Source organism: Rissa tridactyla, chromosome 2 (genome assembly GCF_028500815.1).
Source record: "Rissa tridactyla isolate bRisTri1 chromosome 2, bRisTri1.patW.cur.20221130, whole genome shotgun sequence".
NCBI lineage: Eukaryota > Metazoa > Chordata > Aves > Charadriiformes > Laridae > Rissa > Rissa tridactyla.
Genome location: NC_071467.1, coordinates 119,813,515 through 119,829,585, shown reverse-complemented (window position 1 = coordinate 119,829,585; position 16,071 = coordinate 119,813,515). Strand labels below are relative to the sequence as shown.

The 16,071-nt window shown below is 37.3% G+C and overlaps 1 protein-coding gene across 2 annotated transcripts in view; it reads right to left on the bottom strand.

The window, feature by feature from the left end:
- SACM1L (SAC1 like phosphatidylinositide phosphatase) overlaps positions 1-16,071 on the bottom strand; it is a 31,993-nt gene that overhangs the window by 14,883 nt on the left and 1,039 nt on the right. The window contains exons 1-6 of one of the 2 annotated variants that reach the window (XM_054191027.1): positions 15,466-15,490; positions 8,042-8,139; positions 6,353-6,427; positions 3,648-3,775; positions 2,293-2,442; positions 599-658 (exon numbers count right to left, since the gene is read on the bottom strand). In XM_054191027.1, coding sequence (XP_054047002.1) covers positions 599-658; positions 2,293-2,442; positions 3,648-3,671 — 234 coding nt within the window. In that variant the 5' untranslated portion in view covers positions 3,672-3,775; positions 6,353-6,427; positions 8,042-8,139; positions 15,466-15,490. Of the gene's footprint in view, positions 1-598; positions 659-2,292; positions 2,443-3,647; positions 3,776-6,352; positions 6,428-8,041; positions 8,140-15,465; positions 15,491-16,071 lie in introns of those variants that run through there. The other variant, XM_054191026.1, reaches the window with a different exon arrangement.

Below are 16,071 nucleotides of genomic sequence, written 5' to 3'. Positions count from 1 at the left end.
AGTAGGAAGGAGCTTAGATCAGTCTGGCCATCGAGGTACTACAGTTGTGGCTCATGGTCACGCACTTGTATTTGCTGGACTAAGTGAATTCAAAGGTTACGCTGTGTTAGTCTTCATTTGAAATAAACTGAAAGAATCTAAACTGTCAGTCTAATTCTTAATTATCAGCTTTATGACCTATTCACTAGGCAAATCTAGTTTAAACTGCACTCACAGAGAAAGATGCTAGCCAATCTTAGAATAAAGTGACAAGCTGAACCTTACCCATACCTAAAGATAAATAAGTAGCTAAACTTCAAAAAGTTTGAGAGCCGTATGCTGTGCCGTGTAACTTCCCCATTGGTTTAAATGTGCACGGTCTCAGCACAGTATCTCCAAATGCAGACCTTTCCAGAGTCAACTTTACTAAGTGTACTACGAGACATTGACATAAAGTTGGAAGTTTGAAAGCAGGAGATTGTCACTGTGCTAAACTAGAAGATGAATAGCCACGTTACACTAGATTCTGGCTGTCTGATATAAGAGACAGGAACCTGTGGTATACATATAATAGAAGTATATTCATTCTGTATTAATATAATCATTACAAAGCATTTACCTCTGGTTGAGCAGCAAATTCTCTAAGAAGATGCCCATTCCATACAAACCGTGGATCTGCCTACAGCAAGAAAAAAGCCAACATGCTTTTAGAGGTAGTCAGTTCTGTTTAATTCCACATAAAAGGACTACGATAGTATCCATGCATTACACAAGCTGAGTTGAACAGATATACATGGAGATGGAACATCCTTCTTTCATCAGTACCATTCATAACCTCAACTAGAAATCTAAATAAAATAAAAACAGTTAAAAGATCTACAGTTCTCTCCAATCTTTAGGGGTGTTGCCTGACACTTCAAGCATGCTGAACCATTAACAACTGAGCTGCAGTATTAGGAGAACATTCCAGTCTTTGCCCTAAGTAAAACAGGGCTTGAAGAAATTTTAAGAACAGTAGCAAGGTAACACTCCTAAAATGGACAGAAGGTAAAAATGCAAGGAGTTCTGTATGCAATAATCAACAATTATGAGAATCAAATGTTAAACGATACTTGTAGCTTAAAAGACTAAAGTATTTATTTTCCACTGCGTAAATGATCCTCCTCAACTTTGTGTATTTCCTATTCCTAATTCACCTCAAAATTGTCTTGAGCAGGTTGCTGAGTGTGTTCCAGAAAGCGACCAGATTAGTCACAAGAGTGACATTTGCTGCAGAATGTAACGCAGGCTCTGGGGAAGTGGCATAAATCGCAACTTCAAGATGAGGGAGGCAGACAATACCTCACTGAGGATGAGGGTTAATTCAAGTTTAGTGTTGGAACAGGAACAGTCCTTTGTCTAACAGAAAACAATAAATACAACTATCTGCCAGAAACTGATCAAGATCCTGCAGGTAGGATTCTTCTGATAGTTCCTTCTTGTTGCAATGAGAAGCGTTCAATATTGAAGTCAGAGGCAAACTTTCACTTGAGTTTAAATTCTTAAATTCATTTAAGGCAGACTGCAGAAAGTACTTCCAACTGCCTGATCTAGAAGTCTGCCATCATATCTGAAAGATTTCTAGAACTTCACGTGGCTCACAAGCTATCAGACATAAGGAAGGGTGGACTGGTATGCCCAGCCACAACCCCTAATAGTTTCAATAAAACCCCACAGTGCTGAGCAAACTCGTGTACTGAAGCATTGCAGACCAGCAATTTCCAGCCCTAATTCTAACCACCCTACGAAGAAGCAAACTCAAACTATAACTTGACTCAGTACTCTCTGCACACTTGCTTGGCTGCTTCTTTTTTCCCCCTTGCTGTCACCTTCTTATTCCAGAGAACTGCCCCAGTACAACTCAATTAACAAGGCTACAGAGATAGTATAGTTACACAGTTTAGTAACATAATGCTATTTTTTGCTAGTTCTATTATAAGGATTTGCATCTAAGCAACCAGTAAATCCGTTTCACTAGTTTAAATTAATGATTAAAATAGTACAGCCATTTTTAGTTTAACAAAGGACCATAAATGCTTTAATAGTATCTGCTGCCATTTAGCATATCACTCATTGTAAAAAAAGAGAAGGTTTAAGCTCCAGTGTAACAGTACCACTGATTTCAGCATCATACTCCTAAGCTTTATGTAAAGTTGCCTTTAGTGACAGTTTGTTTTGACATCATTTAAACACCAGCTGCATAAACTAAACTTAAGCCACACAGAACTGATTAGCAATGTCTGAGGCAGACACTAAGCAAAATGAAATCCTTACCCTCTCTAGAAGGCTCATTTCCTGGAACTCTGGGCTCGTGTTGGCTAACCGTTGCAGAGTGTGTGTTAGGTCATACGTTGTTGAGAAGTAAAATCCATCCATGCTCAAGACATGACTAAGCATTGATAAAAATACTTTATTGTCCTGCAACTGTTGAGTGGAGGAAAAAAAAAAGAAAAGGCCTCATTTATTATTGTGAAAATATTCTTATAAGCTGCTACTACTTTTTGAAACGATGAGATGAACTTTGCCAGTATTCTTGCAACATTGCAATGACATCATGCAGATATTATCATACAAGAAGGAAACCATGAGATTGCAATTTTGATACTAGTTCACTGATAACTTGCAGCTAGCACACGGCAACCAAATTCTGCAAGAACAGTGGAGAGCAGAGAACAGTATTCCTGTGAGATAAATAGCTACTGATATTAACCTAATTTTAGCTCCTTTAAGCAAGAAGGAACCCATTAGTTTCCGTGAAAACCATTCAGTCAAAAAAACGAGACAAGATGGCAATGCAAAAGAAAGGATATAATTTACTATCAAGATTACCCCAATAACTAATCTGTGTTCTGGTTCAAGTTTTGATTAACCTCATTCCTTTCCCAAAATAGTATGAGATTCCCTTTCAGCTCTGTGAGTTAGACACACTTATCTGCTCTTTATCAGTCCACAACATATCTGTTTTAAACAACCTTCATCCTTTCCCTCCCTCTCAAAAAAAAAAAAAATCAATTCTCTTCCCTGCTGGGCAATTACGTAATTGAAGAATTCAATAAATTAAGCAAGACAGGTAATTAGATGACAGCAAGGCAGCTTATTGTAGGGGCTAGCAGAATTGTAAAGCTGTGAGAAAGATGTATTAGGAAAAGCACTGTGATTTTGTGGACTGGCTCAGGAAGCTTGCTTTGTAATAGGCTGCATTTGTGAGATCTATTACAAAGCAGCACTGAACCACCTCTGCAGTATGCCAGGCAAACAAAGCCTTCATGAAGGTCCTCAGGGGAGAAAAGATGAGCCAGGATTTAGGAACAAGAACAGAGATGCAGCATGACGGTACACCCCATTCTCCCACACTGCACCATCGTAAAAAGGGGAAAACGTACAATATGCAGATCAAACTCTGGGGATGATATTTTAAATTGCACAATGTGAGTTTCTTACATTGAATGACATAACTTCATATACATCTATACCCAAGTATTACATCAATTATAGTAGCCTGAACAAATCAGAGAATAAAAGCGTAGTTCAAAGAGCTTCTTAAAAATTTTTTCCATAGTTTCATCAAATTAGGTCCTATGGTAATAGACATTAACATAAGATAACATTCCCCTCATCAATCCACCTACCTGAATATCAGTTAAGTGCAGCATGGTCTTTTTGTATGAGAGGATGTCAAAGTCTGTTGCTTTCCAGATTGCATGACTGAAAATCTCACCTACTTTTTTCTTTTTTGTTATTACAATAAGATATGTGCCTGTAAATGAGAAAGAGCAAAAGTTGTTTGTTTGTTTTTTTTTTTTAAACAAAAAGCAACATAGATATACATATTAAGAAAAGCAGCCTATAACCACACCAGACCAGAAAACTGAAGCCAACAGGAAAAAAGTTACACCTAGGACTTTATGTTCTTAACAGTAAGAGGCTGGAACAGAAATAAAACACACTTGCTAAGCTACCCACTTCTCTGTGCTCACAGATCTTGAGCTACTCATTAAGTTTAAGAAATTAAAAAAATTGGACAAGATGAAAAAAAAAGTGTCAGCTACTCTTCCTTCAGACCAGAGACTGTTCGAAAGTCTTGAGGCTTGCAAATGCAGAGAGAGGCCAATGGTCTTGAATGTGGTTTGGAAAGCACAGAGCAAGTCAGAAATACATGAAAGGGAAGCATGCTTCAGAATCTAAAAAGCCTATTCATCTTATCATGGAAAAAAATATATATCCTAATAGGTTCAAAATGGAGCAAAGAGAATGGGATTTCTCTTAAATTAAGATGGGAAGTTTGCTGTTTTGCTGGTTGCATAAGTAACAAAGCAAAAAAAACATAGTTATAACAGTTCACACAAAGCAATTAATTTACAGTTGTTGGTAAACACAACATAGCCTTATTTCCAAGCCTATCGCATTTCAGCACCATCTTGCTTTTGAACAAAAAGGTTACTTTATTAAATTGGATATTGATGGAGAAGCGTCTCATCTACATCTTATAACCATTAAATGCTTATTTAACACTTTAATAAAGTGTTTAAGAGAACAATGAGCAGGCCATGCAGAAGTATAGAACCACAAGTCTAGTACATTTTTTTTACTAAAGCATTCAAAGAAGTATAAATGCCAAAGCAGAATAGTTTGCGTTGTGTGCAGTACGTTTACCCATTATTTGTATTTACTACTATACCTAGATACACACCAAGTGTTAATGGACAGGTGAATTATTATATCAGGTTGTCTATATAGTTAGTCAAAGAACAGGTACCACCCCCACTTTTTTTTTTACCTCTGCAGCTCTAGTGTTATACCTTTTATTTGGGCGGAATATTCAAGCACTTAAGAATGCTCTAGCATGTTTGCATCTCAAGTTATAAGTACTGCTTTTGGTTGGTATGTGAGAAGCATCCAGATACCTTATAAATACAGCACATTACATCCACAACTATACCAAAGACGCTGCACAAATAGATACATTTAATCTGGCACTAATTTTCAATATTGTCTTTTCCTATTTGAGTATGCAACCTTCTGTTTAGATTTCAGAGCTTCGAATATTACTTCAGCAAATTTTTCTCCCTAATACTGTAACAGGCAAAGAATATTTATGCTTTTAAAGACGCTGCTTTGCTAGATATGAAACCACTTTTACAGTTAACAGCTAACAGTGGACTGCCTAACAACACTTAGCTAAACATTTACTTTAACTGATACCATCTGTAGTTTAACAGCTGTCTACTAACAATCAGTGCAAAGCTTTGGGGGGTGGAAAGAAAAAAAATCTCAGGCTATTAGAAGTTACATACTTCTATATTTTATATAATATTCAGTCAGATAAATGAAATTCGTTACCAAGCCTGTAAGTTGTGAAAATTCCCCTTCGGGGCAGTTCAGTTTTAAAACAGCGAGGGCTTGTCAAGCACTTAGGACAGAGGTGTCCATTACATTGCTCTTACTCTGCAAGATCCACCATTCTTTAGAATATGTGCATATAAAGTTCAGTAGTTTAAGATCTTTTTAGAAGTTACTGCATTTAACACAATGATACTTTGCTTCAATTGACAATACTGCAGTGAGTGAACTTAAATTCTTTCTACATATAGAGACTTTTATTCAGTATGTGTGCTCCTTATTACATCATTTTTCAGACTACATTAGTCTCAAAGTCTAATAAAAGTCTACCCACAAAAGATGTTTTGAATAGCAACACTTACTTTCCTGGAAGCTTAGGCCTTATGCATCAGGTTTATTTGTGGCAATGACTGTTTAGATCTGAACACTGCTGAGATGCTTAAAAAAGCAAACAGCTTATTCTTACCTTATCCTACAACTCCTTAAAATTTAGAATTGTTCCAGCCTGTCCCTTTTCTTTCAATGTGAAGTTTTCTTTGTAGGATAGTTGGAACACAATCATTACATGAACAGCTACATGCCCTAGTCTATTACCCTGTCACACTCAGTTATTTGTGTACCAAGCTTATTGATTTAAAGTCAAACTTCACAACCCAATATTTGACTGTTGCATCAAATCCTGCAGCTAAGACTAAAACAGTTATGAAGAGTAAGTAGATTAAATTCTTCACACACATTTGAAATGCATTCCTTAAAACTCAACTAGGTGTCAGTTAGCCCTGCCTTTAGAGCAGCTACAGGTTTAAGAGGTAAATCAACATTCATGATAAACTATATTTGGATACCTCCATCCAGTAGCAGCCACAAGGAAAGCCCATCATACTGAGGAAAGCGTAGCCTCAGATACTTACAAAAGCTATTTTTGTCTTTAAAGCTTCTTTAGCAATATATTTTGCTTAAGTATTTCTAAAAAGCACAGTTCCATTTTCCTTACCTGCCACCAATCGGATCGTTCCCAAAATACCATATATAGGCCTTGTAACAGCTGAAGGGGGAACATCTTTCTTAACTAAAAAGCAGAAGAAAAAACATCAGAATTTCAGGCTGCTTCTTTCATTACTATTCTGGAAAACTATTAAACCAGGTTTGTCAAAGCTTCATGGTCAAATCTCAAGTTTTCCTAGAGTCTGAAGTATAAGCAGCAATGCATCAGAATTTCAAAGCCTCATGCAGTGCATGGGGGAAGGATGTGAAAGTATTCTGACCCCATTTATCGTGTTGTTTAATCAAAATAGTCATTCAATTGAATAAATTCAAGCTCATTTACACGATAGTATAGCAAGTAGACTCCTCAATAATGTATTGTCCTGCCAGCTTTGGGAAACTTTTTGTTTTGAAGCCGTCAAGACATCAAGGACAAGCAAACCATAAATGCTTGTGCCTCCCACTTTTCACTGCTTCTTCTGAGCCTCAGCCTATTTCCATTTCAGAAGACCTAGTTTACTTTTTGGTTTATCTCTGCAAAGCTACCAACAGCAGCATAGATGCGGCAATGGATACAGTATTTCAAACAATATACTAAGAGATCCAAAAGGTATCCAAATATCAATTAGAAGCCCTAGCATGTTAAGCTTTCATCTATCCACATTTCTAAAATAGCAGAAGGGATATTGGAGAAGTTAAAAAAAAAAAAAGAGGCCTCTGAAACACCTACACCAGAGTTAGACGTTTTCCCAGAACTTGGAGAACAGAGAAAGATAGCTCTTGATTTTTCCTTAGCTTTAAAAGCCTTGAAGGTTCATCTGATAAAACACCAGTAATGAGGACTGATGAAGACTAACAAATGACTTGGGACAGCTATCTTCGCAGTTTTGAAGGGACAACTTTGAAGAAGAAATTGAAATATTATACTAAAACACCAAAATTATCAGAGATGGGCACACTGCTGTTACATGAGGTATACAACAGACTTAATAAAAGGAAGAGAATGACTGCTTTTATATTAGCATTACTGTAGCATTTCTGTCTGTTTAGAGATTAGTAATATTGAGGTACAAAGTCCTAAAGTATCAAAAGGGAAGTCACACACGGCCTTCATTTCATGTTGTCATTTAATGCAAGTTCTTTGATTGTTTTTATGCGTTAGTTTCACATTCTTAAAAAAATTAAACTAAAATTTCGGAAGACCTCAGCATTGGTATGCTTAAGACTACTTGCACTGACATTTGAATCCAGATTTGCAACAGAACTAGACTTACAGTGAGGGTTTTTGACTGTTCTTGTTTCCAGAGGCTTTATGAAAATTCAGGTTTCAGTATTACATAAAGGAGCACTGAGACAGTTCAGCAAAAGCTGCAGAAGCCCAGGGTTCAACCCTTCCCGTATTTAATCTTGGACTTGTAGCACCAATCCCAGTTATCTTGGATGAGTCAGTTTTACTGTTGTGATGCACAGTCTTACCAAAAACAGGCAAGCATTATCACCCTGGTTACCCACGGCGAGAAGGCATTTCAAACACAGTTCTTTGCAGGACAGAACAAAACCCACTATCTTAAAACAGTAACTGAATATAAAAACAATTCTTCCAGTATCGATTTAAGGTTCTGAAGGTCTTCCGGGAGTGCCTAGAGTAAAATAATAGACAAAAGAGGCCTATATTGAGAAATACTGGTGAGGAGAATACCTGTGAGAGTGACTTCCGTGGAGACTCTATCAATAGCAAGCACATCATCTGCTCCGTCATCACAAGCTTCCACATAGAATTTCTCTGGTGTTATATGCCTTTAAGAGAACGGACAGGAAAAAGGAATTTGTTTAGCAACACAAATGGTTTGTTTATTTATATTTAAGCTCTTCACCAGGTGAAGATAGAGCAATCTTAAACCTTATTTCAGCTGCAAAACCAGAATTCTCACTGGATTACTTTCCAACAGCCACCAATGTTGACAGTGCATAAAAAGCAAATCAAACTAATTAGTTACTGCAAAATACATCACTTGTTTAATAATCTTAATTACTATTTAATACTGAAAGTTAAAGACATGAAAGTGAATTTGTGGACACATATAGTGGTCCACTATATAATTCATGTAAGTTTGAACTACGTCACTTAAAAGTCTGATAAGCCAAAACCAAACTTCAAAATAAAAAGGTTTAAAAGGTTTTTTTTTTAAATGAAACACTTTCTAATATGTCAGAAACAAAAGCACCACATCCCTGATGCAAGTCAAGTAAACACAAAAGTTATGTCCAAAGTGATAAACACACCTGTTTCACATTAAAGTGTTCCAATATTGTTAAGAATCCACTACAGGAAAAAAAATAACCAAAACCCAGAAGTGTTTAAAGTCACACACTAGTTTATTGAAGCAGATGTCTCAACATTACCCTTCCCCAGATTTGTTAGCCAGGTCTATGTGACACACATGAGGTAGCCTGTATCCTCACCATCAGGCATATTAGATAAGTCACACATCCTGCAGACTCATACCCATCTTTCCTTCAGATAAACCGTATACAGTACAACGCTAGCCATAAAATTAAACAGTTTTCAGAAACGTTCCTTAAAAGACACCTGTTGAGATACTTGCAAGAAGCCAGACATGTTACACCATGCAACAATATAAGAGTTATGGAGCAATGACTTGTAGTTGTACATAGGAAATACTAAAACAACCCCAAACACTCTTGAACTTCTGTTCTTAACTCTCATAATGATTTTTCTTAGTTTAAGGCTTGACAAGACTAGGGGTCAGAGTTTTAAACATCGTGTTCTGGAAACTTATTCTACAGGATAGATATTTTTAGACTCCTTCTCCCTAAATAGATCTTGCATTTCTTCACATCTTTTGTATTTTTTTTAATCCTTCAGAAGGCTGAATCAGAATCCTAATTAGATCAGGAGAGCCCTTTGAAAGAGGTCTAGAAGACCTCTTTTAACATGTCTTAACACCCCACCTTCCACCCACTAAAAGCAAGGCCAACTTCAAAAGTTTACCCAACTTCAAAGTTAAAGCCTATTTCTTACGGTGTGTTTTGACTCTCCCCAAGGATGGTGGTTCTGCAACCTCTCTGGGCAATTAGAGGAAAGCCAGAGGAGACCAAATGCTTAACAGAACTGAAAAAAACCCAAAACCATAACACAACAACAAACTGTAAAGCAATCAATAGTTAACTGTTCATCAGGTAATTTAACTTCTTTAAAGGAAAATTAGCCTACAGGTCCTAAAATGGGAAACACATCAGCAGTATTCCCTTTGTAAATCAGCCTTCTTAATCTTTCATGTACTTATATGAAATGCTTTATCTTTGAAACAAAAAACATCAGAGTAAGAAATACAAATATGCAATTTGTTGAACACTGAAGCTTTAAAACCCGTACTTTCCTTTTATTGCTTCTGGTTTTGATGAAGTGCACATGTGCACATCTGACTCTTTAAAGGGGGTTTCATAGCAATCATGGGAGCTGTTTTTACAGTGAAGAGCAAACAAACTTACACAGATAGAACAGGCAAGCCAAGCTTAAGGACATCTTATAAACCCTGAATTTGTTAAAGAATTTAAAAAGAAATCAGGATACACTATTTCAGGTGCAGTCAGAAACCTATTGCAGTTGGCAGGAGACAGTAGTAGACATTTTTTCCACAACAGAAAGCTGCAGCTACTTCACTTCCATTGGTTTTGTTGAACAATCAGCTTTTTCTGGGAGGTCAGCTGACACACAAGACTGCAGCTAAAAAAACTGGGAAAAAGACACTGCAAAGTTTAGTAATGGACCTGTTATGCCTTTGAGATGAGATGCCCATGAGATGCTTATGCTCTCTTACTCACCCATCTTAGGCAAAATAAATTGAAAAAAAAAATCTTTTAACATAGCAGCTTATAGTCCTGAAGTGCCCAAAGTACTCAAAACAATAGTCTCAGTTTTTGAATACTCTGTATAAAGAACACAACACAGACCATACAGATCACAAACGAACATTTCCATCCATGATCAGTATTAATGAAATGAGCAGCTTTTAAAAAAGTGCAACACGGGCATGACCGTATTATATTCTCAGCATTGAGAATCACTTGCATATTAGTCAAAGCCTGTTTTCAAACAACTGAGAAGAGGCTTATGGGTGTAGAATATTTGTCATTTAAACAAATTTTCTATTTACTACACTCAAGAATAATAATTTCTCCCTGAAGAACATGAAGTCTTTTACCCTCATCATCCACGAGCTAAGAAAAAAATAAGAGAATTAAGGCTGCCAGTGCAAATTATGCTTAGCCTCTCAATATGTCATATGCCCTGCTTCGCTAGATCAGCCCCCACCATTTCTCTTTCAAATCCTTGCCCGTATTTTGTCTCCTGCCATTACCTTTAAGTTTTTTTTTAATCTCCTTTATCTCCTCTTACGCAATTCCTCTATGTGTCTATCTTTGCTTAAACTATGTTCTACCCTCAACACACACAGAAAAGAAAACTTAGCAATCAAAATCCTCCTTCCTACTGTCCTCGCAAAGATAGATTTGGTGACAAAAGTGTCACAGAGAACACAAGACAAGTGACCCCTTTTTTCATTTCAGTGGAACAAACTGGCTCTAGGTTTCCAGAGGGTGTCAAGAGGATGAGGCCAGACTTTTCAGTGATGCCCAGCAATAGGACAAGGGGCCATGGACACAAACTGGAACACAGGCAGTGCCAGGTGAACGTAAGGAAGAACTCCTTTACTTTGAGGGTGGCAGAGCACTGGAACAGGCTGCCCAGAGGGCTGGCGGAGTCTCCTTCTTTGGAGATACTCAAAACCACCTGGATGTGATCCTGTACAACCTGCTCTAGGTGAACCTGCTTTAGCAGGGGGGGGTTGGACTAGATGATCTCCAGAGGTCCCTTCCAACCCCTACCATTGTATAATTCAGCAGACTATGCATCACACTGGAACAGTCTTGGCATCGACTGTTTTGAAGCATCGGTTGCTCTTGTTTTGTAAGTCTTTTGCAGGGAGCAGGAGGGAATCAGGTTGCCAGTCTATTAAGTTGAGAGAACTTAAACAAGTACTTCTCAGTTGGGATCACCATTAAAGTCTGCCTAAGTACAAGTGCACAACAAAAACTGAAAAGCCCAATGCCCTGCAAAACATTAAATCATTGTTTCAAAAGAAACGGGAGAATTTGTGCTCTTCAAAGTTTTTAACAGCAAGATGATTCACTTAGTCATTGCTTGATTTGTGTAAATAGTTTAAAGTTTTCTAAAATAAATATAGTTGAAGAAGCCAAGACTCAAAAAGGATTCAGCCTGTCATGGTCTGGACACATACCAGGAAATAGCCCAAATGGCTATTTACAAATTTACCAATTACCAAGACTAGGCTAGTAGGCTTATTCTTGTTTAGATGACATTTTCAATCATAAGATTGCTGTAACTAAGATGATCACCTCCCATTTCTCTTTCAGGAAGGACGCAAGAACGGTGGTTTTCCACAGAATCTACTCAGAATCCAAGTCTGTATGTCTACCACCAGTTTAGAAAGGGAACACACAAACTTATTTTACTGATCTGAGAAGATATTAAAACACTGGAAGAAGGATTGTTCACAATGATTAGGAACCTGCAGACAGGTTAATTCTGTTCCTTTAATGAAATAAGGAACTGATAAGAGTCCAAGTGCTAGTATTATAAGAAAAATAATTAAAACACCAGTATTTTCTAGAAGGCCATAATCTCTGTAGTTTCTTTTGAAACTAGTTTTCATACACCAGGTTATATTCTGCTTTTGTATAACCTTCGTATTTATTTGACATTGGAGCCTGCCTTGTCCTTGGCTACATTGTCACTACTGTCTATAACCATCCAAAACATTAAGAACTTTTAACACTAATATCTTGCTTCCATTACAGCACATAGAACTTTCACAAAATCTGAGTTCCTCCTATTTACTTTTTTTTTTTTTAAACCTGATCACTGTTATCATGGACTATTTCTCAGTGTTACTAAAGAACAAAGGGAGCGATAAATGGCAACAGCTGCCATTGACAGCATAACTCATGGTACTGAAGAAAAGGGAAGATACTGAAACACTGCAGCCACCAAACTCAAGTATTATTGAAAGGTGACTTGGATCTCATTTTGAAAGTCTTCTCCGACTGAAACTGTGGCAATTGCTACCAAGAGATAAAGCAACTCATTCAGTAGATTTCATCCCTACAATTCAAAGTTGAAAAAAAGTTATCTGCAAGTGATTTGAAAGATGACCTAGAAGGAAAATACAGCACAGTGACACACCATTATGAAGCAGAAAGAAAATTCAGTGGGAATCTCACTAAAAATTAAGCGTTTTGATTTTCTAGTTTCTTTAGTTCAGGCACTACCACTCTTGTGAAATCATTCTGGTCATTGACATAAATAAGTACACCTAGTAGTATAGTAAAACAAGAGAAAACCAAATGTCTCTATTGAAGTTAGTCCCCACACTCTCCAAAATTCGGCTAAGTACTGTGATGCAACGTACATTTTTAAGATGCAAGAGGCATTTTTAACACACAGACAAAAGACTATTCAATATGGGCCTAAGAAGAGGCAAAATGGACAAGAGCATCTATGACCAGCTATAACCTGAATGAGAGCTAACTGTATCTCATGTTTCTGTAGCAATCAAGTCATGCTTTGAGTAAAAGATTTTGAGTGTCTGAACAAGGCTGGTGTTAAGTCAAGAGTGGCATTCCTCCGAAACTTTCTGAAAGTTCCTACAAAAGCAAAGATACTTTGAAATTACCTTAAAGCAGGAAGTTTCAGGTTTTGTGGGGTTTTTTTCTTCTTAGCTTCTTATATTACAAAAGATTCTCTATTCTACATTGAATTCAGGTTTACCCTATCCTTATGCTTCACAAGAATTTAACAGGAAGTAATCCTACCTCAAAACCCTTAAGCTACATCTCAGGACTTAAAAACATCTTCCACTTTTTTAACTGTCTACTTTCATGGATCTCTTTTTAAAGACATTGCCTTCTCTTTTTAAGCCACTAATCAAAACAAGAGTTGTCCTATTTAATGATCTAAGGTAAAAGGCTGCCTTACAAAAGAAAGTGTTGATTCCCAACAAGGAAGAAAACCCCAAAACATTGCTTGCTTATACCATGTATAAAGTCAGCTTAATTGACAGTTAAGTGAGACAGTTTTTAGTCTGTATATTTGTTGTGAAGTTTCACTTCATTAGTTATATTATAAAGCAGCGCTGTACATCATGAGAATGATGCAGGGTTGCATCCCACATTTTAGTTAGGCAAATTTTACAGATGAGAATATTCCTGTGTTCAGATACAGCATGAAAGAGACCCCGTTGTGCTCTAATGGCAACTAAAGATAGTACTTCACTCAATATCACTTAAGCCATCTAGGCCTCAACGGCCAAACCCTTACTTCAGTAATTGATTATTTCACCATAAATACTTAACATTGCTCTAATGCAGGAAACTATTTGATGTCAGCCTCTAAATACTGTAATAAAGCAAGCCAAAAGTACATCCTGTACTGCGCAGCAGTGCATTTGCTGTACTCAAGGTACCAAAGTGGTCTGCAGTGAGATATAGGAAAGACATTAGTACATGCACGCAGAGCCCCAAGAGCGTGTTAAGTAACAGTGCTAACACAATGATGGTTTCAACACTCCAGAGATTCCAGATTTTCTAGGTGAGCAGGTGTGCTAATTATACATCTACAATAAATATTACTCCTCAAGCAGAAACAACTCAAGGAACTGGAACATCTCCTATGGAGCAGCAGTTGTTGCAGGGAAGAGAAAGGGAGTATAATCCCAGTATTAAAAAACACAAATGGAAATACCATTTATAAACAAAAGAGAGGTACGTATTAAAAGCATAGCTTCATAATAACTATTTCCAGTTAAGTTTCACTTAAGATGACGTGATTTACTACTGCGTGAGTTAATGCCCTCCTCAACCAACATCCCTGAGCTTCACCATGACAGCCACTAAGATTAAGTGGGGGGGGGGGGGGGAAGGATGTGTAGCTGTTCTTTCTAGAATTATTATCCAAACACTGAAAACTGTTTAGAAAACAAGCAAAAAGTTATTTTAAGTGAGCCAAAACAACAACCAGGATTCTCTCGATTCTGCAGACAGTTTTACCAATCAGTTTTTATTGATTAATTGGACTGGTAGCTTCACTACTATCCACTAGCTTGCTACCTGAAACAGCTGTTTGATTTTTACAGTTCATTCCTAAGGCTACAACAGGAAGTTAAATAAGTACAGCAGTGATACAGATGACAACTATGGATAGCAGTTTTCAGGTTAATAATTTTCCCCAGTAACTGTTGGTGTGACTCAACTAGTTCCAACAGTAGCACAGACACTAGACATCAGCATTTTTGTGGGTATCCCCTGAACTTGACTGATGACCCTGGTCAAGGCACAAAGGATTTGCGTCACTACTTTTGATAACATGAGAAACTGAAGAGGTTTGCATTCAGAGCTAGAACCTGCAATTGGATGTACACAAGGGGACCCCCTAGAGTACTACAATCAGTGAAGCTCTATACAGGGCCACCAGACTACCCAGAAGAGGTGCAGTTGCAAAATCTGACCTTTCCATAGTGAGAATGAGAAGTCAGTTAAAAAAAAAACAAACCAAAAAGAACACCAAGAAAACCCACAAGACAGAACCAAAACACTGTTACTACTAAATTCCTGAACTGAAGTCTAACATGGATTTCTCAGAAGAACATTCTCCTTTGACCTTACCAATCTAATAAACTTGGCTCATCACCCAAGTTATGGCCCTATATCTTAAAATGCTTGGTAGAAAGTCTGCAGGCATTACTACAGCTTGGTGTAGTTGTAGTTTGAACTTAGCAAAAAAGCTAATTTTTCAGAACAGAAAACAGTTCTGTTTTCAAGTTTATGAAAAAACTCACATTAAACTACCTTTGACATAGCCTTGTTCTAAAAAGATCAAAACTTACTCTTAGTCAAGATTAAACTTTAAATGAGAGAATTCTTTACTAGCCTGTGTCCAGAAGAAAGCTTTTACTTAAAAAAAAAAATTCTCAGTAAGAAGGACTGTGTACTACAAGCCATAGAACTGCTACTCATAAAACTCACCTTATCTCCTCTGCAGGCAAAAAGATCACAAGTTCAGCTTAAAGAAAGACAAACATCGTTTAGGTGACAAGAGGGAAGGGGGGGGGAAAAAAAAGCTTTCTGCCAAATAAGCAAGTCTTTCAGCCATCACTGATGATCTTACTTTTCAGTAATACTCCGTTATCTCAGGTGTCTATATATCCTTACATAGCTACCTAATCAAAATAAGGAAAGAAGCCCAGTGATTTTTAAACATGTAACAGCATTACGACAAACTGCTTATACAGACGCCTAAGAAAGATCCAAGTATGTTTGCTCTGAATCCAAAAGATGACTGTCAAATGAAATTTAACAGAGCATTAAGTACAGTTAAATCAGGCTTAAAAATCACTTTCAGATACTGCTGCCTGAAAATGGCACCAGTAACTCAATTACACAGCTTCAAGCTAATATTTAGAGGTCAAAAGCCTGGGAACGCCTTTAGGACACACAAGGACGTTTCACTGCTGGCTTCAGACAGCCTCGAAGAGTCTCATGCTCAGGGTAATTTTTCTCGGGAGTTCGCACCGGCCAGTGTGAGGGCTTATAATGGAAACGCCTCTTCAGTTTTAACTTTGTATTCCTTCG